Genomic DNA, 26,871 nt, shown 5'->3' on the forward strand with positions numbered 1-26,871 from the left:
ACTTTTTTTAAAAATATATTTTATTGATTTTTTACAGAGAGGAAGGGAGAGAGATAGAGAGTTAGAAACATCGATGAGAGAGAAACATCGATCAGCTGCCTCCTGCACATCTCCTACTGGGGATGTGCCCGCAACCCAGGTACATGCCCTTGACCGGAATCGAACCTAGGACCTTTCAGTCCACAGGCCGACGCTCCATCCACCGAGCCAAACCAGTTTCGGCTTCGGAAAGTTTTAAATAATAATATCACATTTCTTTATTAATGATAAATTTATTCATATTTTTATTCGTTTTTTTTAAATTTTGTTTCTCCAGAAGTACATTAATTTTATCTAAAATTTCAAATATTTTGGCATAAAGTTGTTTATAACGTCCTCTTGTAATCTTTTAAACGTCTGCGGATCTATGGTGATATTTTCCTTTCCAATTCTGATGTTAGCGATTGTCACCTCTTGTTTTTCTTGTGTCCAATATGCTATCAAGAGTATCCCCTGAGTTTTTTATTTTAGTTATTGTATTTTTTATTTTAAAAATTCTAATAATTGTTGTTCACATCTGCTATGAATTTTTTAAATCATTTCTTGCTCCCTTTAAATATTTTCAGGCTTGCTTTTTAATTCTTTAAATGTATTAAATCTCCATCTGATAATCCTAGAGTCCAAAGTCTGCAAGCATGTTTCTGCTGTGTGCCGCTTCAGCTGGTTTTTGATCACAGCTCCCTGTTTCCATGTGTGCCAGATTTTATTTTGACTTGTAATGATCACTAACCTGAAAATAATATTTGTCAGAATATCCTGAGATCTTGAATGAAATCGCCTTCCTTCAAGACAGATTTTTATTTACATCTGAATACTACCAGTTGTAAACCACTTTAAACCAAGTTCAAGACTTGAGGGTCCTTGTCTACATAGACTACCATGTATACCCAGCTGAAAATCTGCAGGATGTACAGTTTATAGGATTTTTTTGCTTTCCTGTTTTCCTTATGTCTGGGTTGGTGCTCAGTCAAGCTCCCCAGCCGTTCTTGGGGCTAGGGGGTAGGTAGATTTAGTTTTGGTATGCCATCACTTGGAGAGTGTAGTCCTTGATTAATATAGATGCTGTAAGACTCCTTATCTCATGTACGTCTTGGTCCTTAATTTCTATCGCCTCCCCCCCTTCAAGTTCTGAGTTTATGTCCAACTTAGTGTCAGTAAATAGTTTTGGAACAAAAAGAAAGTTTAATATTCTGCTCACCTCCCTGTGTTTAAATTCCCACCAGAATTTGTCCTCACAGTTCCCCATTATCTTGTCAGATTTTCAGTGCTTTTAAGATAATTGTTTTAATATTTTATCCAGAATATTTAGTTGCTTTCAGTAGGATGGCTGCTCTGAATAATTTAGGCTGCCATTACCTGAAATTCCCTATCATACAGTTTTATCAGCAGCAGATTACACCTAAGTAACATAAAAATGCTTCTATGTATGCTTTAAAATATTTGAATTACTTTTCCTTTGAAAACAACAGTATCTTAATTTTATCCCAAACCCTGATGGGGAGATTTAAATCACATTATTAATTTTAGAAAACAATGATTCAGAGATTATGTTTACTATGAAATACTTAGTCACTGAACCAAGAGAGCATACACTTCCATGTAAAACATTCAGAGATAATGAAATTTTATTAAAGTTGGTACTTGTAGCTTTACTTGACATAAAACAATTTCTATATTTCTCTATTCTAGTCATTCTATTTAACGTACTTTTTTAGCGTAGGACACACAAATGTGGAGACAAATAATTTATAATCCATAACAAGATTTCCAACAATAAAGAAGTCAACCATCAATTATGATATAACCAGGTTTGAGCTATAATTGAGACAAATACATACTCTCCAGGAAGCACAGAAGGGAAGCAACTGATTTGGCATGGTGTTTGATGAAGGGTGGGGGCAGGTAAGGAAATCTTCCCATGTAACATATCTTTTTATCAGAATGTTAATGGATGATTTGGGGAGCATGGAGGTAGAGTTGAGAATGGGCATTTCTCAACTCTGAGCAAAAACCATAAAGGCCTAGAGCCGTGGTTGGCAAACTGCGGCTCACGAGCCACATGTGGCTCTTGGCCCCTTGAGTGTGGCTCTTCCTAAGCCTTAGGAGTACCCTAAATAAGTTAATAACAATGTACCTACCTATATAGTTTAAGTTAAAAAAATTTGGCTCTCAAAAAAAAAAAATTTGGCTCTCAAAAGAAATTTCAATCATTGTACTGTTGATATTTGGCTCTGTTGACTAATGAGTTTGCCGACCACTGGCCTAGAGGATTGAGAAGGCATAAGAGAAGTTGAAAATGGTTTAATTTGACCAGAGCATGCTGTAAACATGTAAGGAGGGAAGAAGCTGAAGCTAGAAAGCTACATAAAAATCAGATTAAGAAGATTCTTCATCGCAATGCTTAGGATTTTAAATTTTATCATGAAGAGATAGGGAGCCAGTAAGGATGAAAAAATATCTAAAGATACATTTCCCATTAAAGAGTACCACATGACCACTGCAGACATCTTGGGAAAAGAAATTATGTGTAATCCCAATATCCAAGTACAGTTACAAATATGTTTCTATGGCTTCTTTTAAAAAAACATGTTCTATGCATATTTTTAAAATTAGTTGTAATTATATGTAAACTAGAGGCCCAGTGCACAAAATATGTGCACTGGGGATGGGGAGGGGATCCCTCAGCCCAGCCTGTGCCCTCTCGCAGTCCGGGGCTCTCACAGTCCAGGGCCCCTTGCTCCTTACTGCCTGCCTGTAGCAGAGGTGGGAGAGGCTCCTGCCACCGCTGCTGCTGTGTGCGCCAGCTTTTGAGCCTGGCTTCTGGCTGAGCAGCACTCCCCCTGTGGTAGAGCACTGACCACCAGGAGGCAGCTCCTGCATTGAGTGTGCATAATAGTGACCAGTTGTTCCACCAGTTGTTCCACTGTTTGGTCAATTTGCATATTAGGGTTTTATTATATAGGATATAGTGTGTTTCATTGTAGTTAATTTACCTTTATTATAGAACTAGAGGCCTGGTGCACAAAAATTTGTGCACTCGGGGGGAGGGAGGGATGTCCTTCAGCCTGGCCTGTGCCCTCTTGCAGTCTGGGACCCCTCGGAGGATGACCACCTGCTGGCTTAGGCCCGCTTCCCGGGGGATTGGGCCTAAGCTGGCAGTCAGACATCCCTCTGGAAGCCCAGGAGCCCTTGGGAGATGCCCACTTGCCAGTGGGGAGCAGGCCTAAGCTGCAGTCAGACATCCTTAGCACTGCTGAGGAGGTGGGAGAGGCTCCCACCACCACCGCTGTACTGGCAGCCATCAGCCTGGCTTGTGACTGAGCAGAGCTCCCCCTGTGGGAATGCACTGACAACCAGGGGGCAGCTCCTGCATTGAGCATCTGCCCCCTGGTGGTCAGTGTGTGTCATAGTGACCAGTCATTCCCAGTCGTTCTACTGTTAGGGTCAATTTGCATATTACCCTTTTATTATATAGGATAGAGGCCTGATGCATGGGTTGGGGCCGGCTGGTTTGCCCTGAAAGGTGTCCTGGATCAGGGTGGGGGTCCCGCTGGGGTGCCTGGCCAGCCTGGGTGAGGGGCTGATGGCTGTTTGCAGGCTGGCCACGGCCCCCAGCCATCCAAGCTCCCAGTGGAGGCTGCCTGAAAGCAGGTATCTGGGGTTTATTTGTCTTCTATAATTGAAACTCTGTTGCCATCAGTGGAGGCCAGAGCTGGCCAGGGCTGGCGGGAAGCTTGGCTTCCTCCATCGCTGGGGCAACCAAGCCTCCTGCTTGCTCCAGCTCCGTGGCTGCCAGCCGCCATCTTGGTTGGGTTAATTTGCATATAGTCACTCTGATTGGCTGGTGGATGTAGCAAAGGTACAGTCAATTTGCATGTTTCTATTTTATTAGATTGGATACTAGAGGCCGAGTGAATGAAATTTGTGCACTGGGGTGGGGTGTCCCTCAGCCCAGCCTGCACCCTCTCCAATCTGGCACCCCTCAGGAGATGTCCAACTGCCGGTTTAGGCCTGATCCCACAGGCCATGTCTCCCACAACTGCCCTCTCCTGCCAGCAGTTGGACATCCCTCTCACAATTCGGGACTGCTGGCTCCCCACTACTCGCCTGACTGCCTGCCTGATTGCCCCTAACCACTTCTGCCTGCCAGCCTGATCACCCCCTAACCACACACCTGCCAGCCTGATCAATGCCTAACTGCTCCCCTGCAGGCCTGATCACCCCCAACTGCCCTCCCCTGCCAGCCTGGTCACCCCTAACTGCCCTCCCTGGCAGGCCTGGTCCCCCCCAACTGCCCTCCCCTGCTGGTCTGATCGCCCACAACTGCCTCCCCTGCCGGCCATCTTGTGGTGGCCATCTTGTGACCACATGGGGGCAGTCATCTTTTGACACATGGGGGCGGTTATCTTGTGCCCGCATGGTGGCGGCCATCTTGTGTGAGGCTGTGACAGTCAATTTGCATATTACCGCTTTATTATATAGGATCGTGAAATTTAGGGAAGCATGTATATTTTAAATTCATGCTCTTTCCTCACTAAATATTGTTACATAAGGTCTTATGTTATTAAAAACTTTATCAGCACAACTTTAATGACTACATATATTCCACTAATGATATTATTTTAATTTGAATTATTTCCAGACTTAAAATGTGACTATATAAATTGTTTACATTAATATATGTGTGCATTAAGAATGGTGAACTATGATAAGAAAAGTGTACAATAAAATACAAAAATAGATCACACACAGAAATAAGCATTTATATAGGAAAAGTTAGTAATGGCCCAAATGAAGACATCCAAGCTTACTAATAAAAAAAAAAGAAAATAAAAAGATTTTTTTCCTGCCAAGCCAGTGTGGCTCAGTGGTTGAATGTTGACCAATGAACCAGGAGGTCATGGTTCGATCCTGGTCAGGGTACATGCCTGGGTTGTGGGCTCTATCCCCATTAGAGAGGTATGTAGGAGGCAGCTGATCAATGATTCTCTCTCATCACTGATGTTTCAATCTCTCTCTCCCTCTCCCTTCCTTAAAATATTTTTTTTAAAAAGATATTTTCCCCTTCCCATAGAGACTGATAAAAATTATGAAAACTGACAATGCTCAAGCTTAGTTGAAGTTTTATAAAATAAACACTTGGAATGAATGTGAAATTGTAGACCTTTTGAAGGAAGCTTGATAATACCTATTAAAATTTAAATATTCATACTTTTGGACCCATTATTTCTACTATGCATGGATCCTACAAAACAATGCCACAGTATATATACTAAAAATACAAAGATGATCATTATAATATTATATTATAGGAAAAATTTAGAAACAACATAAATGTCTAAGGGAATTTGTTTTTTAGAATGTTATCTACAGCCTTAGCCAGTTTTGCTCAGTGGATAGAGCATTGGCCTGTGGACCAAAAGGTTCTGGGTTCAATTCAAAGGGTCCTGGGTTTGATACCAGTCTAGGATATGTACCTTGGTTGCAGGTTCCTACCCGGCTCAGGCTCTGGTCAAAGCCTGTTCAGGAGACAACCAATCGATGTGTTTCTCTCACACGATGTTTCTCTCTGTCCTTCCCTGAAATCAATAGAGATATTTAAAAAATAAATTAATTAATGTTATCTACAATTGTTCACTTTTCTTATCACTCTGTGTCAATAAAAATTCCAATGGGATTATTATTTTACCTTAACATGACAACCCTCTTCCCTAACATTTACCTCTAAGGATAGCACCAGAAAGTGGACATGTTTTCTTTTAGAATGTAGTAAGATTGTTTGGTCCTGATTTATCTCTGCAACTTAGATTCTGACAGTATAACTTAAGGCAATATTTTTTTCCTTATAAAGTCTGAGATTTCAAAATAACAAAAGAATAGAGAAAAGGTAAAAATAAATGGAAATACAGTGCAATAACATATTACCCAAGGATTAGGTTCCAAAGTAAGTATGTATGATGAATATATACACTGAGTGGCCAGATTATTATGACTGGCCAGATTATTATGACCACCCCAGCAGTACAATAAAGTGAATTAGTTATGCAAATAATAATAAAAAAAAACTGTGAAAGTATTTGCTTAGGAAGTTTTCAATATTCAGCATTTTTGGAAGTGTCAGTGAAGACCTGATGGGGTGGTCATAATAATCTGGCCACTCGGTGCATATTGAAGTAATAATAAGCTTGAAAAATCACATAAATGTTTCCAAGTACAATTTTCCTAGTGCATTGGTACAACTCTACCAGGAAATTCTTGTGTATACTAAAGCTTGAAAACCATTAGATTTATCTAAATCCAGTAACAATATAAATGTCTATATCTAGATATTCATACTTTTCTGCCTTTGAGATAAATGGGAATTGTTGGAAAATTATAAAGTGCTCTTGCTTGTCTACAGGGTTTAATCTAATCACTTTTTTCATTGAGATATAATTGACATATAACATTACATTTATTTCAAGTGTACATCATATTGATTCAATATTTGTATATATATATATATATATATATATATATATATATATATATATATATATATCAAAACGACCATCAAAATCAGGTTACCGGCAGTTAGTATCCATCGCCACACAGTTACATTTTTTTTCTTGTGATAAGAAATGTCAATGTCTACTCTTTTAGCAACTTTCAAATAAATAATACAGTATGATTAGCTAAAGTCACCATGTTGGACATTACATCTCCTTGACTTATTTTATGAGTGGAAGTTTGTACCTTTTGACCACATTTTACCCATTTTGCCAAGTCCTCACATCCCTCTGGCAACCACCAATCTGTTCTTTGTATCTATGAGTTCAGTTCTTTGATGTTGCCTCAATAACCTTGATGAATATGAAAATATTTCTTTAATGAGAATTGAATTTGATGACATACATGAAAGCACTTAGCTCTGGGATTGTCACATACTAAATACTAATGAATGTTTAATGAATTGGAATTTAAATCTTGCTTCATTAGATCAACATATAAGAGTTTTAAAAATAGTTATTGTGAAGAAGAATACGATTACTTGCTTTCTGTATTTTCAAGTTGGCATTTCCTGTTGTAACACTATTAAATACCTCTGTGAGTCTTTTCAAAATATTTGGGGTGGGGGAATAAGAATAGGAAATGATCAATGATAATTTTCTGTGCCTACCGCTAACCTACAACTGTCAACTTTCCAGAGTTATAGCTGGCTTTTTCATCTAGGAACACAATATTCACCCTTGTACCCAGGAAACTCACAGTCTGACTTTATTAGTGTGGTTGTTACTTTCTTAGCACATCATCGTTGACTTGCAAAGCATTAATTTTTGTAATTTGAAAATTCCCTTTATTCTGCAATTCCTTCTAGCTTATGTCACACTAAATCCACATATCTTAGGAGACATAGCTGTCCAATATAGTCTATGTATACATTGATTTATGAACCAATAAATGTTTCATATACAGTTGAGATTTTAAATGAGCTTATCATAATGGAATCAAAGGAATACTAGTCTAACTTGAGAGTACTGCAGAAAACCAATCATGGGAGGCTATGATGAAATTTTAATTATAAAGGATATTGAATATCCTAGGGTGACAACTCTGTTATAATAAATGTAACATTGAATTAGAAAGGAAGTGAGATTTTTACCCAGTTCTACCTGAAATCAACTCTGTATTCCTAGTAAACTATTGAACCATTCTATGCTTCAATTTTATGTCGTTGTTAAAGGTACTATCCCATTGTCTTGGGTTAACTGGATTTATTAGAGAATTACCCAATAGATTCAGATTAAAAAACACACACGCACCTCAAAAGCCAAAGTGTTACTTGATTGGGGAGTTTTGTGTATTTTTTTTTCCTATTCACTATTGAAAAGCTGAAGTTGATATTAACCAATTTTAAGTTGTAGATACATTAAGTTAAATGATTTTAAAATCTTTGAGACCATTATTCAGAGATGCTGTATAAATAGAACCAGTACTAGATTTTCCTTTTCAATTCTGTCAAGTAAAGTATGCTTCTTTTACGTGTGTGTGTGTGTGTGTGTGTGTGTGTGTGTGAGAGAGAGAGAGAGAGAGAGAATGCAGAATATTGGATTTTCTATTTATTTTTACTCATCCCTCCTTTCTTCTCAGGTTATTTGGATAATTTCATGAGACTTCTATTCCCATGCTGTCTTATCATTTTTTTTCTGGCTAATAACTAATTTTTTTCTTTTTTATTGAATTTATTGCAAATTTATATAGTGCAAATTTTATATACTTCATCTCAATAAATGTCTAGCAGCAATTGTTTGTAGTAAGTATGTGTTTTCCTCATTTTATTAAGCTGAGGTTTGGAGAAATTAAACAACTTTCCCAAGGACACATAATTAATAAACAGTAGAGCCTGATCTTTGAGTCTGGTTTCACATGAAGCAGGATTCCTTTAAGGGCCCCCCACCTAGGTTCATGATCTAAGCATCAATGTGATTAAAAACCTGGAAGTGGGATTGTGGCCCGTCATTGCCAGTGGAATTTAACTCTAGATCTTGCTACCTAAAAAATGCATTGTAAAAAAATTCTGAGGTTACCACAAAATTGAAGAATTTATGAGTCTTTTCTAAATAACTGTGAAAAATGAGCTTTGATAAAGAAAGGTTTTAGTTAATAATAATTATCTCATAAAAATGTCTTAAAGAACTTTTAATATTCACAGAAAACACAGTACATCTCTACTTGACTAATTTAGAGGATTTATACTTTATCCATTTTATAATGTACACATAACTGCTGAAGGAATTATGTAACAAAACCTATCACAAGGAATATATGAGTGGGATTTATATCAGAAAAGTCAAAATCATTTGTAAAACCCCATTACTTAGGCAAAATATTGTGGGTGGAAAGATGGTACTGAAAGAAGAGGTTGGGATATGAAATATAAATCTGTTTAGCATCATGATTTTGCTAAAGTCAGCCATTGAAAAAACATATAGAAGATCCACCCTAGCTGGTTTGACTCAGCGGATAGAGTGTCGGCCTGTGGACTGAAGGGTCCCAAGTTCGATTCTGGTCAAGGGCACATGCCTGGGGTTGTGGGCTTGACCCCCAGTAGGGGGTGTGCAAGAGGCAGCCAATCAATGATTCTCTCTCATTATTGATGTTTCTATCTCTCCCTCTCCCTTCCTCTCTGAAATCAATAAAAATATATTTAAAAAAAGAAAAAACATATAGAAGATCCAATTGAAGTCTTTAAAAGAAAATTTAGTTGTGAAAACAATCCTATATAATAAAAGGCCAATATGCAAATAAACCGAACGGTGGAATGACCAGTTGCTATGATGTGCACTGACCACCAGGGGTCAGACGCTCAATGCAGGAGCTGAATCCTGATAGTGCACTCCCACAAGGAGCAGGCCTAAGCCGTCAGTTGGACATCCCCTGAGGGCTCTCGGACTGCGAGAGGGCGCAGGCCAGGCTGAGGGACCCCTGAGTGCATGAATTTCATGCACTGGACCTCTAGTTGAATATAAAATATTTGGAAATTAATAGCTTGAGACCAGTAATATAATTCTTTTTTAATTGAGGTATAATTGACATATAATATTATATTAGTTTTAGGTGTACAACATGATTTGGTTTTTGAATGATACGATTCATGATTAGGATCACATGTGTAGTGGTCTGATGCTATATTAAAATCTCAAGAAGTAGGGGCATGGTAAAAAGCTTCCTGGAGATTCTGAAAATTTCCTTTGCCTTTTTTGGGATCCAGTTCCTTCATTAATACTAACCTCACTGGGCTCTCGTGAGGATTAAATGAGATAATATGTATAGAAATAGTATGTAAACTGTTAGCACTAAGGTATCAGGATGCAAGAAGGACCCTAAAGCCAACAGTTACTTTATATACTGAGTATATAAACAGAAACTTTTGGGCATTGATCCTTCTTAGGCAAAGGTATAGGTCTGTTTAGTTTTTTTTCCAAGCAGCAAGCACAATGGGTGTAGAAAGGAGAAACTGTGGCCTTCATTTAGCCTGAGTTTAGGTCATATCTTGGAAAATAGTCCCAATACAAGGTACTTCAACAATATCTACATTTTTTTTTTAAATAGGAGGGGAAAAAAGGGATCCAAATCAATGAATGCTTTGGCTAAAATCCACTTGGGAACAAGACTGTTCTTTAGTGCCAACTTACCATCTTATTTTATTCTATGGCTAAAATCCCAAGAATTGCAGAGGGGAAACAGGGCCAAACAAAGTTTTCTATTAAAACAAAAGGCCCCAAGTGATGAATGGAAACTTGGAACAGGTTTTAATGGCAATACTAGAAGCCAGAAATGAACTTAAATACAAACTTACAAATTTCTGTCATGTCTTAAGTCTCAAATAGAACATTGGTAGTAATTTTAGTAAATTAGAAACATGGCTTAACCTAGGCAGTTGTTATTTGTATTCCAGAGAGCTCAACTTGCTGCTGGGTTGGCTTGGGAACTTGATGCTTCCCTGTCTTGAGCCATTCATAAAATGTTGAATGGATGAGACCAATGGTGGGTGGATCTCTGCAGTTACCTACTAGACTTCTCCTTCCAAGTTGAAGCTTTCCATTAATAAGCATTCTTTGGCATTATTATTCAAACAATTATAAAATCACCTAACTATCCTGTCTTGCGGTCTTTCTTTATTCATTTTGTATGCAAGAATATTAGGGGACTTTGTTTAACGTCTCCATGAATTCCAGATAGACTGTGCCTGTCACATTTCCCTTCTCAACTGAAAATCTAAAATGCCCATGCAATTCTTTTTGGTCTTTGTGGTTGATTTCATGTTACCAGTTTTTAATTAAAAAGTAGTCCCTAGTATGAATGCCTTCATTTCTAAGTGGTCATAAACAGCCACTTTAATAATATTAGAGTTTTGAATTTAGATCAAGCTCAATAATACTTTTAAAAATAGGAATTTTGTTTCGTTGGTCACATTTGTAAGATTATTATACATACATTTGACTTACTTATAAACTTTTATACTTAGTATCTCCTCACTGATCTTGAGGTTCAAGTTTCGCTAATTTTCTTCAATGAAAAATAAAGAATTTGGATGAGATACTTTTTTAATACCTCTCAACCTTTAACATTCTATGATTTTTGTTAGGCCATAACAATTGAGAATACTGATAGAGAAACAAAATCCCTATGTAATTGAATAGTTTGATTTTATCTCTTAATATTGCACAATCTGTCCCAAACTTCCAACCTATTCTCCCTTTTTATTGTTACTTGTCCAAATATAGCTTGAGTTCTTTTGTTTATTCTAAGCAATGTTATGATGCCTCAGTTAAGAATCAACTAAAAGTTGAAGAACTAAATATTTAGAGGCTCTCTCTCTAAAAGATAATGTATTTCCTCTGCAGGGAAGGGAATATGAAAAAAAATTCAGCTGTCATGTTATATGAAAAATCTTTTTATATCTCCCCATCCACTGGATGCCATACCTGTAAAGAATATTGTAATCATATTGGAAAGTATTTTCCTTCGGGAAGAGTTCTTTTCCTTCATAATAAGATGGAGTTTTTAAAACTATCTTGGACTAAGCATTGGGATGTTATTTTGTCTCTGTTTTTAAATTATATATCATGTGCTTGGTGTGTGGGAAACAAATCAATACACAACTTAAAAATGAAAATTAGGAGAGAACCAAGATGGCAGCATAGGTAAACACCTGTACTTGCTGCCTCCCACAACCACATCAAAATTACAACTAACATACATAACAACTATCATCCAGAACCACAGGAAAGCTGGCTGAGTGGAAGTACTACAACTAGAGAGGTTAAGAAGAAGAAAGCGCATTGAGATTGGTAGGAGGTGCAGAGGTGGAGAATGGGCTGGCACCTGGGTGTGCTGCTTTTTTAATCAGGCGGGAGATACAAGCTCCCACTTGCTCTGAGCTCCAGTGCCGAGTGAGACTCTGGGGAACACAGACACATATGGGGAGAAACTGGACTGTCTGGCATTGGGGCAGGAAGGCAGAGACAGCTTTCTTCCAGATGGAGGTGCTCGCAAGGGTCATTGTTCCTGTGCTGGGACTTCCCTGGTGTAGGGCTGACTGGCAGCCATTGCTGTTTGCTCTGCCCTGGAGATTCCCTGAGACCCCACCCTACCCAATTTACAACCCCACCCAAGCTGTGTGCAGCGGCTTTTGCATATGAATGGCCTGTCCTTTCTCAGCCTAAAACCTGTCAAACAAGCTGCAGCTGGGTCAGGGAGCCCCAAAGCTATCAAAAGAAGGCCCAGGGCTGGCACCAGTAGCAGCCTGACTTGCTTCACAGCTGGGCCTCGTCTGGGCACTTCCAAACCTGATGCAAAGAGGAGGAATCTGCAGATCTCTCTGTAGCTCCTGCTGGGTGGCCCCAGGCAGTGGCTGACTTTGCACCTCCTTGGAGATCCAAGAGCCAGTGTACCCAGTGGTCAGTGTGAGACCATACCAGATTACAACTCTTCACATCTACTAGTATAAGTGACACACTCAAGGGGCAGACTCAGTGAGCACCAAAGCCCCACTGAAGCAAGTCCTGCCCCATAAGGGTGTTTCCTGCACTGCAGCTCTTCCATTGTAGACACGTTGGTCTTCACAGCCAATTGGCCTGGAGGTCAATTCCTCCCAGATTCTGTCTTCTTTCTTAGGTCTCTCGCTTCTCCCTCTCTGCTTCCTCCCAACAGCATTCAAGACTCAACTACAACAAGACTGTGCACACAGCCCACAAAGTAGTTCACCAAGAGTGTCCACCTTAGGTGATTGGGGAAGCTGAGCCACTGGGCCCTATAGGACACCTACTATACAAGGCCACTCTATCAACTCAAGGAGACTTAGCAGCTACCAATACATAGAAACAAACACAGGGAAACAGCCAAAATGCGGAGATAAAGAAACATGTCACAAATAAAAGAAATGGAAGAAAGCAAGCTACTGGATATAGAATTCAAAACCACAGTTATAAGGTTACTTAAGAATCTTCTAGAAACCTCCAAGGAACTTAGTGAGACCTTTAAGGATCTTAGTGAGAATGCAAAAAAAAAAAAAAAAAAAAAAAGGAAAAGGACCAGTCAGAAATTAAGCATACACTGACTGAAATAAAGAATAATATACAGAGATTCAACAGTAGACTAGAGGATCCCAAGAATCAAGTCAAAGATTAGAAATATGAGGAAGCAAATAACACCCAACCGGAAGAGCAAAAATAAAAAAGAATCCAAAAATAAGCAGCAAGGGAAAAACAGTTAGTTACCTACAAGGGAGTACCCATATGACTGTCAGCTGATTTCTCAATAGAAACTATGCAGGCCAGAAGGGAGTAATTCAAAGAAATATTCAAAGTGATGAATAGCAAGAACCTACAACTAAGATTACTCTACCCAGCAAAGCTATCATTTAGAATTGAAGGTCAGAGAAAGAGCTTCACAGACAACAAAAAGCTAAAGGAGTTCATCACAACCAAAACAGTATTATATGAAATGCTGAAGAGTATTCTTTAAGAAGAGGAGGAAGAAGAAAAAGGTAAAGATAAAAAATTATGAACAACAAAGTGACAACAAATACAGATCTATTAACAAGTGAATCTAAAAATCAAATGAATAAAAAATCTGATGAACAGAATAAACTGGTGAATGTAATAGAATCAGGTGCATGGAAATGGAACGGACTAACAATTCTCGGGGGTGGGGAGGAGGGAATGTGGAGGGAGCGGGAAGAGATTGGATAAAGATCTTATATGCATATATGCAGTATCTATGGACACGGACAGTGGGGTGGCGAGGGTCTGGGGTGGGGTGGGAACCGGGTAGAAGGGAGCTATGGGGGGAAAAAGGGTCATCTGTAATAATCTGAACAATAAAAATTTTAAAAAAATGAAAATTAGGTCCTTCCCTATTTAGCAGATATTTTCATAATGGTCAGCCCAAAGCTTCATCAAACGAATGAGCCCTGTGGCCAAAAGGCTCCAGATTGTTTGGTTCCCCAAAGTAAAATGATTTTTGATGCTAATAATAGAGAAAGGAAAGTCTATGTGAATTGGGAGAGCTCACGGAGTGCCAGTATTTTTCTCATAGGCTTAGTACAGTTGTATTGTGATTGGTTTTGCTCCTGTGCCCAGTGACCTCATGATAGATGCATTTTACAAATACAATTAAGGGATACAATTGAGGGATGCTATTTCAGAGTTCTTGTCTAGCATAGGCGTAAACAAAACCATGTCTTATCATGGTACTTCTCTTATCTATCACTTTTCTTGTTAGTTATGAGCAAGGAATACCTTCGTTTTATGATTGTAATATAAAGAGTGATGACATAATACTTTGGGGCAGAGCCTTTCTTAGAATCCAGCAACTTTATTTGTGGGCTTTAGCTCTCCAGGTTAGAAATACTTTGTATTTCAAAATTTAAAGAAAGAAAACTATAGTAAAATCATTGCAGGCTCTTGAGCCCTCTCTCCATTAGACATGGTCTGTCCATCTACAACAAAGGGAAAGTGCCTAATTGAAGCAGTTCTTTCTGAACTTCTAAAAACAGACCTGAAGAAAATGAAACAATCATCACTTATTATCAAGAGTGTATAAGGTTTCCCACCCTGTGAAGAATACACAGAAATATGACATGGCTTCTGCTTGCAAGGGACTTATAATTAGGTAAAGAAATAATATGAAAGAATTTTGATGAATTATAGCAAGACATGTATCAGCATTCAGAGATATGTGGTAGGCTGTGAAAGAGAAAAAAGACCATTATATTTGCAACAGACAATGTTTCTTGGGTTAGGTGGGTTTGAAGATGGAGCTTGAAGTATACATAAGATTCAGAAAGGGGAAGAAAAAAGAAGCTATTTCTATTTGAGAGAATTGCACAAGTAAAGATGTAAATTTAGTTCTGTTTAAAAAACATTAATTAAGAATCTCTGGCCCAGCCACCGTGGCTCAGTGATTGAATGTCAATGGTTTGATTTCCAGTCAGAGCACATGCCCAGGTTGTGGGCTCAATCCCCAATGTGGGGCATGCAGGAGGCAGCTGATCAATAATTTGCTATCACTGATATTTCTATCTCTATCTCCCTCTCCCTTCCTTTCTGAAATCAATAAAAATGTATTTAAAAAAAAGAATCTATGTGCCAAGTCTATACTGGGCGCTGGAGATGATAGCATGTTTGGGAACTTGTCTGTACTCGGTTGCTAAAGTATTTTCACATATCCTAAAAGGTGAATAACTTGTGAGGAAATAAATACCTTGAAGGAATACTTATGACAGAAGTCCCTTTTGCTTGGTGATATAGAAAGGGACTGGTTTTTTGTTCCAAACTATAGGATAAGCTCTCGAAATAATTGGGAAAGCATAACATTGGTGCACACCTATCTTCCCCATCATCACTGACTTCCTATCTGGCATAGTTATAGGTACTTATCTGTATTTGATACCTAAAGGGCCTTGCCATATATAGACTGTCAACTAAGATATGATCTGATGATGATAATAAATTGTTGCATTTTAATAAGAATAGTAATATTATACTTGTCAGTCACTATGCAAATTATTTCCTATATATCATTTCATATCATCATAATGACCCTATGAGTTTTACTTAACATTGTCTTCCCCAATTAAAATGAGTAACTGAAGCTTAGGTTAAGTAACATGGCCAAGGCCACATAGTTAGTATTAGCAGGAGTATGGCTGACTCCAAAGTCTGTGTTCCTAATCACTGTGCTATTCTGCTTTGTAATAGGGAGTTCTTGAATATCCAAGGGAAGGGAATGCATAATGGTGTAGTCAAAGCATTAGCACCAATATTTGTAGACAGGGCACTTGCCAGCAGTCTAAGCAATCCCATCCCACCAACTAGTAAGATTGGCAGGAGGCTAAGTACAATAGCATGAGGATAGTGTTTGCCTTCTCCGTCTTTGAGGGAATAAATACTAGTTAAAGCTCATGATCCTGACACATCAGAATGGACAACCTGGCAGGTGCCCCTGCTGGAAGATGACAAAATTGCTAAAAGACAAGCCCTGTTTTCTCTCCAAAGATGTGACACTCAGGGACTTCCATTAAAAACATCCCCAAGCCTCTATCGCTTTAATCTCTTCTTTAAGTGCCTGTGATCTTTGCCGGGGCACAGGTCCATGCATGGTCAATACCCAGTGGCCAGGTTTCTGAGCTGTGGGCAGGGGAGGCAGCCACTGTGAGGGCCTGGGAGGAGATGAGGGAAGAAAAGGTCACGCTTCCTGACAACTTATAACTTGATCCCACTTAGAAGCCATTTATTTCCAGAAATGAGTAATGGGTGGAGACAAAGGCCATTTCATGCACTTGAGAGTTTAAGGCCTTCTGAGATCAAATCACCACAGCCAACAGAGGCAAAGTTACATAGGGACATTCTGGGAGGAAGCAGAGAGGGAGAAGCCAGAGACCTAAGAAAGAAGACAGAAATAGAACGTGATGGAAGTTGCTTCCCACTCTGTACTCTTGAGGGAGCAAAGAGGACAAATAAGAAGCAGCAGTGATAGGAGGAAGCTGGGGGCTTCTCTGGAATACAATTGGTTAGGTTGGGGAGTGTTGTCAGCGAGGGTCCTTGGTGGGTAGAAGGAAGGGATGTGCTAGTCCGGGCCTTTGAAATCTGGGTGTCAGGTTCATTGCCCTGGCCTCTTCGGCTCTCCCCTCAAGAAGGAAAGGATGCCAAACGTCAGGTCTTATGCTGGCTCTGTTCCAGCTCATAGCTAGCAAATGACCCACAGAGGAAGATGCTGAGAGTGAGAGGATGCTAGCAGACGAAGAAGAGCAAGGACATTTCAGTGAGTGCTTTTTGCATGTGGGGCAATGGATTTTAAACGGTGGAAGAGACGAGAGGGCCTGGATGGAGTGTATGCTCAGAAAAGAGATACAGAGGAAATGACACAGCACAGAAAGGCTTCCTGTGATCCTTCTGCCTTCTTGCTCACTGAAGAGAAGTAGTTGTCTTTTTGTTGCCTCTGCAGCCGTGTAAGGTGGAGTCTGAGGGAGCTGAAGCTCAGAGTGTATTTATGGAAGATGAACTACAGCCATAGAAATTGCTGGCTACTGTGAGATAAATCCCAGCCTCCACATTTTGCTTAATAACAGCAGACTTTTCACTGCAAAGCATTAATGGAGTCGGAATTCCAGCCAGGCCTCAGAGATCAAGAGTAACTCTCTTGATTTAATGGTTTTGCAAGCTCTTGAAGACATTGTCATCCATTAAAGAAAAAGATTGAAATCACTCTCGAAAGAACAAAGAAAATGCCTTGGGTGACAAATGAAAAATATTTGAAGTAAAATTAGGAAAAGCTTGAGGAAAGAATCTCTTTAAAATTTTATCAGATCCCCCCACTATGATCAAAAGGGGTCAAATAAGAGCCTTAGCCTGCAGCTTCCTGGGGCCAAATTTTTAAAGAGAGAATTAAAACCTGAAATATTGTTTCTTTGCCAAGGAAGGGCCACATGGCTAGGATCAGACTTGAGTGTTGAATCCCAGGATCCCAGTTTTAGGTTTGAAAGAAGACGGCAGTCCCCCCCGCCCCCCGGCGCCGCCCCCCCCCCCCCCCCCGCCCTAGAAGTTTCACACTTTCTGCAGTACTTATGGTTTTCCAGGGAAAATGTTGGGGTCAGGCAAATAATCAACCCCCATCATCAGTAACCCTTAGAGCACGCCCCCCCCCCTCGCCCGCCCCCGTGCGTTTGTTTCCTTTTAATGTGGAGCCGCCATCCAGGTGCCCTACTCAGCTAAGGCCTTCAGTTTATTTTCCTAAATTGCGCTTGGAAATCTTTTCCTGGGGAGTGGAGACAGCTGCTTTTCCCACAATAATCTCCTTACTAGACCCGTTCAGCAGTCGAGGGGCCGTGGAGATTGGATGAGCAGGACGGTGGGGGCAGGGAGAAAGGGAGTGGCCACGTTCCCGCGGTCTGCTGGGATCCGCTGGGTCCAGAGTGAAGGAGTTGGGGCTGGAGTGGCTGGAGCGACTGAGCAGTCCGCGTTGCCGCGGTTCGCTTTCTCGGTGCGGAATCGGACCCGGACCCGGACCCGGACCGGGACCAGCAGAGCCCTCCCCCCTCCCCTCTGCTTCCTTTCCCTCACCCTTGGAGGAGCAGCGGCGGTGGCTACTGGAAGCGAAGCCAAGCTGAGCGACTGGGAGGCGAGCAGAGGAGATGGGGTATGGGGAGTCAGCAGGGCGGCGGGGCGAGGAGCCCTCCGGAGGGCCTACGAGGGGAGCGGCCCCCGGCGTTTGCTAGCGCGTGAGCCGCGGGGAGCGGGCGCCGGGCTGCACGAGCGGAGGCAGGGCCGGGCGGGCGTGGAGCACGGCTGGGGAAGCTGCTGCCTCCGGCCCTGCCCGGCTGCCTCCGCCGCAGCCAGCGGCTATGGAGCTGGCGCGCAGCAGATCTGGGGCGACAGAGCCTGTGCGACTCCGGCCGCCCATGCCCTGGCTGCTGCTGCTGCTGCCGCCGCTGTCTCTCCTGCTGCTGCTGCCAGGCCCAGCGGCCGCCCAGCTGCGCTATTCGGTGCCGGAGGAGCAGGCACCTGGCGCGCTGGTGGGCAACGTGGCTCGCGCGCTGGGGCTGGAGCTGCGGCGCTTGGGGCCAGGCTGCCTGCGCATCAACCATCTGGGTTCGCCCAGCCCGCGCTACCTGGAGCTGGACTTGACGAGCGGAGCGCTCTTCGTCAACGAGCGCATCGACCGGGAGGCGCTGTGTGAGCAGCGGCCTCGCTGCCTGCTCAGCTTGGAGGTGCTGGCGCACAACCCCGTGGCGGTGAGCGCCGTGGAGGTGGAGGTACTGGACATCAATGACAACTCGCCGCGCTTCCCGCGGCCCGACTACCAGCTTCAGGTAAGCGAGTCGGTGGCGCCCGGAGCGCGCTTTCACATAGAGAGCGCGCAGGACCCCGACGTGGGCGCCAACTCGGTGCAGACCTACGAGCTCAGCCCCAGCGAGCACTTCGAGCTGGACCTGAAACCCCTGCAGGAGAACAGCAAGGTGCTGGAGCTGGTGCTGCGTAAGGGCCTAGACCGAGAGCAGGCAGTCTGGCACCACCTGGTTCTCACAGCTGTGGACGGGGGCAGCCCAGCCCGCTCGGGCACGGCACAGATCTCCGTGCGTGTCCTGGACACTAATGACAATTCTCCCTCCTTCGACCAGTCCACTTACCGCGTCCAGCTTCGCGAGGACGCGCCCCCAGGCACATTGGTGGTGAAGCTGAATGCCTCAGACCCAGACGAGGGCTCCAACGGAGAGCTCCGGTATTCCTTGAGCAGCTACACGTCGGACAGGGAGAGGCAGCTCTTCAGCATCGATGCCAGCACAGGGGAAGTGCGGGTGAGTGGGGCGCTGGATTATGAGGAGGCCTCTTCCTATCAGATCTATGTGCAGGCGACTGACCGGGGTCCAGTGCCCATGGTGGGTCACTGCAAGGTGCTGGTGGACATTGTGGACGTGAATGATAATGCACCAGAAGTGGTGCTCACAGACCTGTACAGCCCGGTGCCTGAGGATGCTGCACCCAACACCGTGGTGGCCCTTCTCAGTGTCAATGACCAAGACTCAGGCCCCAACCGGAAAGTGAGCCTGGGCCTCGAGGCCACACTGCCTTTCCGACTGAATGGCTTTGGAAACTCCTACACACTGGTGGTGAGTGGCCCGCTGGACAGGGAGCGGGTGGCTGCCTACAACATCACAGTGACAGCCACTGATGGGGGAGTACCACCGCTCACATCCCAGAGGACACTGCAGGTTGTGATCTCTGACATCAATGACAATCCACCAAGCTTCCCGAAGGACACCTACTCCGTCTACGTCCAGGAGAACAATTTGCCAGGGGTGTTGCTCTGCACAGTACAAGCCACAGACCCAGACGAAAAGGAGAATGCAGAGGTGACCTACTCCCTCCTGGAGAGGGAGATTCAAGGGCTGCCAGTCACCTCCTATGTCTCCATTGACAGTGCCAGTGGCAGCCTTTATGCTGTCAACTCCTTTGACTATGAGAAGTTTCGGGAGTTCTTTGTGACCGTGGAGGCCCAAGACAAGGGGAGCCCACCACTGAGCAGCACTGTGACCGCCAACGTGTATGTGGTGGACATGAATGACCATGCCCCTTACATCCTGTACCCTACCTCAACCAATTCGTCAGCAGCCATTGAGATGGTGCCTCGGACTGCCCCTGCTGGCTACCTGGTCACCAAAGTCATAGCCATGGACTCAGACTCTGGGCAAAATGCTTGGCTCTTTTACCATCTGGCCCAGACTTCTGATTTGGACCTTTTCAAAGTAGAACTACACACAGGAGAAATTAGGACTACCAGGAAGATGGGAGATGAGAGTGGAACCACTTTCAACCTGACCGTGGTGGTCCGAGACAATGGAGAGCCATCACTGTCAGCCTCTGTGTCCATTACAGTAGCTGTGGTGGATAGAGTTTCCAAAACCCTCCCTGACACTCAGAGACATGTTAGGAGTCCTCGGACATTCTCTGAAATTACACTTTACCTAATAATAGCATTAAGCACAGTGTCTTTTATATTTCTTTTGACAATCGTTGTTTTGAGCATCATCAAGTGCTACCGCTACACTGCATATGGCACCGCCTGCTGTGGAGGCTTTTGTGGAGTGAGGGAGCGGTGCTCTGCAGAACTGTACAAACAGGCCAATAACAATATTGATGCCAGGATACCGCATGGCCTCAAAGTGCAGCCTCACTTCATTGAGGTGCGAGGGAATGGCTCCCTCACTAAGACCTACTGCTACAAGGCCTGCCTGACAGCAGGCTCAGGGAGTGACACTTTCATGTTTTACAACACAGGGGCGCAGACAGGACCTGGGCCTGGGGGAGCTCAAGCAGCAGCAAGTGACAACAGGCACCTCGCAGGCCAAAGTGGACAGAGTTCTGGGAACCTGATTATTCTAAAAAATGAGGCTATTTCTCAACATGAGGTGAGATAGTAGTTGGGGGGGGGGGTGTCTTCCATAAAGTCATGCGTTTTTCACACACCCCTTCTGCCCCCAGTATCATGTACATGGCTTTATTAGGCTATTAACAGTGACAGGGGTTATCTGGTAAACTGAGTATATATAGTACCTGTGCTTTGATTATAATCTGCTGTTTCCTCTGTAGAAAAGTAGTACTAGACAGTTGTTTTACTTTCCATTTTCTTTTCAGAAAGACCATAACATCGCTTGAGAAATAAGGATTAGTCTTAAATATTTGATGTTAAAATACAGCTCTGTAGAGAAATAGTATAGGCTTGAGAATAAAATGATGCTATAGGGCATAACATTATGAGATTCAAGGAGAAATAGCCTCTGCTGTCTATAATAATCTACACTAATAAAAGCATAATATGCTAACTAGACCAGACATCCTTCCGGGCGTCCTTCCAGATGACCTTCCAGATGAAGCCGGGCTGCGAGGGAAGCCCGGGTCCCAGGTGCCAGAGGGAAGCCAGTGCTGGCAGCCGGGGGATGGAAGGCCTATGCTTGCATGAATTTCGTGCATTGAGCCTCTAGTGTTATATAAAGGGAAAGTTCTCTTTTGAAATGCTATAGGAGTGTTGTGTTTTTAAAAGCTCTGAAACCTCTAGGGGCTGTGGTGATCACCTCTGAAGGCTGTTCCTGTTTATACCTTGGATCATCTATAGTGAAAATTATCCAGTTAATATTTCTAGTAATTGCACTGAGCTAATGTGATAGGGTATTCTGGAAATTGATGGCAGAGGTGATATAACCAAAGAATGTGGACCTCACCCTGAAGCCAAAGTTTACTTTGGCGGTTTGCTGTGGTAACTCTTCTGTATGGGCTGCCAGAGGAAATGAATGGTGGTAAGCAGAGAGACAGAGAACCACTTTTTGTCTGGTTGGACCAGGGAGATAATGAGTGGGTTAGGGATGTGGGGATATGCTGAAGACCGGAATAAGGTTGAGAAGAAAGATGAGGGGGAAAGAATTCTCCTACTAGTCACCTTTTTTGGCATATAGTGAATTCATTGTAAGAGGATTTCCCTGCATTTAGCTTAAATACAATCTGTAATCTTTTGATTCCCTGTTGATAATCCCTAAGGTTTTGATGAGATGTGAACTAGCCTCTTCAAGCCCCTCTTGTCTTCTTTTTAAAATTTGTATTTATTGATTTTAGAGAGAGATAGAGATAGGAAGAGAAACATTGATTTGTTGTTTCACTTTTTTAATGCATTCATTGGTTGATTCTTGTATGTGCCCTGACCGGAGATCGAACCCACAACCTTGGTGTATTGGGACGACCAACTGAACTACCCAGCCAGGGCAAGCCCCTTGCGTCTTTAAGTTAAATGACAATTCTTCAACAGGTTCCAAAGCACACATTCATTTTCTGGATCTAATATTTAGTTTGCAATAGCTACAAATGCCTTGGAAAATGGATGGCTTACTGTACATGAAAGACAGGTGTTTGTAAATACACTAGTTTTAAGTGGGCATAAGGCCATCTGCTCATTGTTGTAAAGAATGTCTGTAAATTATTGGACAGTGCATGCATGTGTGGATGTGTTTATATAGGTGTTTGTCTCAATAAGCATGCTTGAAATAATAGAAATCTGCTTTGTGATCCTTTAAACTTGGATTTCAGAAGCCCAAAATTTTCCCATAAATAGGGATGAATTGTTATCTTCTTACACAACTACTTTGTAGCTAGGACTTTTAGAGCTACTACAAAATCAGTTAATAGTAATTGTCCCTCCTATAATTTTGTGATGCATTTTCATTGCCATTTTGCTGTCTTTTTATTAATGTGCATAGATTCACATTCTAAATCCATGCTAAACTTGAGGAAAGTAATGCATATGCACAGAACTCCCCTGTCCCCCCCGCCCCAACAAACCAGAGATGGGTTGAGAGAATTTTCTGTGTTCATTGTAGGCAGATTTAGCAGAAGAGCCTGATGTTAGTCAGTGCTGAGCAGCCATGGGAGGCAGATTGAAGATTAAGAAAAACAGGAGGGAAAATCAAGGAACTTCTAGAATTCTTTAGATCATAGCTTTTGGAAGCATGTCAAAGGAATTGACTTTAAATAAGGATGCTGTAAGATATTTGCTTAACAAATTCCTGTGAAACCCTCTTGGGCCTAGGGTAGGCCACAGATGATGAAGAGGGGTGGAGAGCAGGCCAGACAAGCTTTGCCACCAGCTGTAAGCCGGAAGCTCAGGGGAATGACAAGCTTACTCTCTATCTCTTGGCTCAAAGCTTGGGGCAATTGGATACATGAACTATTTGTTTTACACTGACCTATGTGTTAATGTGTACTTTGGTATACAGACCTTTCATCTAGGAAGCAAATTCGATGAGAAAAGTGCTTGCTCTTGTGGGATTTTGGCAGGAGAGTGCATGATTTTAATAAAGGCAAATTTCTGCCAGACACTTTGGGAAATCCAGTGAAGGGCCTTAAGACTTACAGCTCCTGAAATTGTTGCAGTGGTGGGGAGGGAGTGTCACATTGTCATAGCATGGCAAAATGGCAACAAAAATCAGTCAACTCTGAAAGTCATCACTGCTAATCAACCTGCTAAATTCCCATGTTAGGCTTTCTCTTTTCCACACCTAGTTACTGCAGATGGCAGGAGGGTCCTGGGGTGCAATTAAGGCCATGTGCCTACATTAAAATCAGATGGAAGCCGGAGAGGATGAGTAAGGGAAATTGCACTGACTACCCTGCTATATGAAAGTATTCTACTTTGCAATATATGTATGGTTTCATTACTTGTAAATCACATTAAACATTGATCAATAACGTGAGGAAACAAGCTCAGAGAGGTTGTGACATACGAGTCACTCTGCTAGTAGTATTTTAACTCATGTCTGTCTGGCTACAAGGACTGTGCTGTTTGAAATAGCATGAGTTTGCAAGAATCCCAATGCTTATACTCCTTCTGACATGGGATTCTCAGGCCTTTAGGTTACTACCAGGTTCGCCTAGTAATGTGAATTAATTGCTTTTGGAAAAAGAGTAATTCCTTGCGTAGAAGTAGGTCACAAATGGAAGGATCAATGAGTAAAAATGTTACTACCAAGCTAATATACTTTTACTTGTTTATTTGTTTTACAATTTGCACAACCTATTAAGATCTTTTATCTTGGTCCTTTCTCTGATTTCTCTCTTGTTGCTTATTAAACATCAGCATTTAACAGCAGACTCTAATCTTTTGATGAGTTTTACTCCCCAGTGAACCACTTGGGCAATGAGGTTTTTGAAGTAACTATTTGGGAATAGGGCAGAATTTCTCTTCAGAGATTTCTGAAAACCTGATACTGAATGTGGTTAGCACTGCTTTCAGAGTCTCCAAGTAAAGGAATCAAATCTGCAGGTGAATTCTGTGCAGTTGTGGTCCTGTGACTACTGCTGAGTCCCTTTGGGCACTCTGGGCGGATTTGTTTAACGGGGCCTCCGTGGGACCAGTTGGTACAAAATGTGAAAATTGCCAAAAGACGAGCAGAAACGAGTTGTTTTGCATTCACTTTCATTTATTTTCAAAACAATTAGTAGTCACCAAATCTTCAGTTATTTCAGCCACTGTGTAAACAGATTTACCCCAATTCTAGGTGCAGTGGCCTGGAGAGTTAACACTTTTTGTTAAGTGGCACCTAATTTATTTCCCCCAGGACTAACTTTTCTCCCTGGTGACTCTGTCCTGGAACAGAATTTACACTTAGTGCGAAGTGTTATGGTGGCAAATTTGTGAGTAGTGCACAATGGTCAGAATAGCTGAAGAAATTGTATCTGTGAGCTTCCTATTCCAGTGTTTCATCCTTGAGTGGGTGAGGCTGTTTTGTTTTGCCATTTCCATATTGGTTATAGGACTGTCCTTCTGAAAAAAGGTTAATTTTCTTTTGTATGATAATATAATAATTTCTTCAAATTACCTCCTTTCTCCCTTTCCTGCAGATATGCTGAGCCAGATGGAATCATGGCTGAGCTCTTCTCTGTCTCTTTATCTTGTTCATATTCTGACTGATGAAGAAATCTATTTACTGTAGCTTGAATGTCATTGGTTTACCCTTTCCTCTGACCCAGGGGTGAGCCGTCATATGGGCATCTGGTCTACCTCAGAACACTCTGCAGGGACACAGTCTGGCATATTATAAATGGTCTATTGGCATGCTGTCTGCTTGACAGACGAGCAGAGTCAGTTCTGGATACTTGCCTTGGTTGGCCACCGATTTTTGCTTTCAATTGGAGGTCAGGATGATATCAGTTTGTAAATGTTTGAGGAAAAATTGTCATCACCATGCCCCAGACGTTGAACTAAATTTAATGGGGATTTACAGTGTCTTTGTGACTTTTGTAGGACTTCACCTGTCCCCATGCATATTATAGTGTGAATACAAATTTAGCTTATTTATATAAAATTTTGAGCATTGTCATTTTTAATCAGGATTTCAATAATCAAAGGCCAAGAGAAATTCTTAGTGTTTTAAATTTGTGAGCCTAAATGTTATACAAGTTTTTCTTTCAAGAATTTGGACTTGAGAAATGCAAAGAAATATTTAACATTGCAAAGGTGACGAGAAATGTTAGTTGTTTGGCACATAAGCAGCCTTAATTTCTTTCTGGCCTTGCAGGGTTGGAACTCTGGGCTCCAGGGAAGTGAAACTGTGAGTGAGAGACTAACTGCTGTGTTAGCAGGCTGTGCATTCAGAATTAAGCAAACCTAGTATTTTCTGTTGTACTGAAACCTATTTGGTCTCTTTTAAAGTCATATTTATTTTACTTTCCTGCTCTGTGAATTAGGGGTTGTAAATGGCTTCAGAGGCAAATATTTAACCTAGAATTCTCATGTTTATCATCTTTTTAATTTGCTTTACTAGACAACTAATATGTAACATAACAATTATTATTTTAAATGTTAGATTCATTTTTGAATCTAACCAATAGTCTGTGTATTCATTTTCTATTGCTGTGTAAGAAATTGCTACCAATTATTAAAAACAATACTCACTTATTATCTCAGAGCCCTGCACAAAGTGACTGGCTTCTCTGCTCAGGTTTTCACAAAGCTGAAATCAACATGGCAGCTGGGCTGAGCTCTTTTCTGGAGGCTTTGAGGAAAGAATCTGCTTTCGAGTTCATCCAGGTTGTTGGCAGAATTCAGTTGCTTGAGGATGGAGATCCCCATTTTGTACTGTTGGCTGTAGATCACTCTCAGCTCTTAAAGGTTGCTCTCCAGTCCTTGCCTATGGCCCCCAACATCGTCAAAACTTAAGTGGAGAATCTTCTCTCACATAGAATCCCTCTCATGCTTCAAGTCTCACTGATATCTATCTCTGATCTCTAGACCCATATTTAAAAGGCTCATGTGAGTACGCTGGTCCCTCCTAGATGATCCTCCTTTCTTTTTTTAAAAAAAATTAAATCTTTATTGTTCAGATTATTACACTTGTTCTTCTTTTTCCCCCCCATAGCTCCCCTCCACCCAGTTCCCACCTCACCCTCTGCCCTTACCCCCCGCTCCACTGTCCTCACCCATAGGTGTACGATTTTTTTCCAGTCTCTTCCTGCACCCCTCACACCCCTTTCCCCCTGAGAATTGTCAGTCCACTCCCTTTCTATGCCCCTGATTCTATTAGATTCACCAGGTTATTCTGTTCATCAGATTTTTTATTCACTTGATTTTTTAGATTCACTTGTTGATATGTATTTGTTGTTCGTAATTTTTATCTTAACCTTTTTCTTCTTCTTCCTCTTCTTAAAGGATACCTTTCAGTGTTTCATATAATACTGATTTGGTGGTAATGAACTGCTTTAGCTTTTTCTTATCTGTGAAGCTCTTTATCTGACCTTTAATTCT

The 26,871-nt window shown here is 41.9% G+C and overlaps 1 protein-coding gene across 6 annotated transcripts in view; it reads left to right on the plus strand.

Annotated features, from left to right (window-relative positions):
- LOC308518975 (protocadherin alpha-C2) overlaps positions 1 to 26,871 on the plus strand; it is a gene marked incomplete at its 5' end in the record, with an annotated part of 138,374 nt that overhangs the window by 76,150 nt on the left and 35,353 nt on the right. The window contains one exon of one of the 6 annotated variants that reach the window (XM_081090820.1): positions 18,207 to 20,992. The exons of 4 other annotated variants lie outside the window; for them this stretch is intronic. In XM_081090820.1, coding sequence (XP_080946946.1) covers positions 18,428 to 20,992 — 2,565 coding nt within the window. Of the gene's footprint in view, positions 1 to 18,206; positions 20,993 to 26,871 lie in introns of those variants that run through there. One more of the 6 variants, XM_081090821.1, reaches the window with a different exon arrangement.

The sequence above is a fragment of the Myotis nattereri genome, assembly GCF_964212035.1.
Source record: "Myotis nattereri genome assembly, chromosome: 5".
NCBI classification, from domain to species: Eukaryota; Metazoa; Chordata; class Mammalia; order Chiroptera; family Vespertilionidae; genus Myotis; species Myotis nattereri.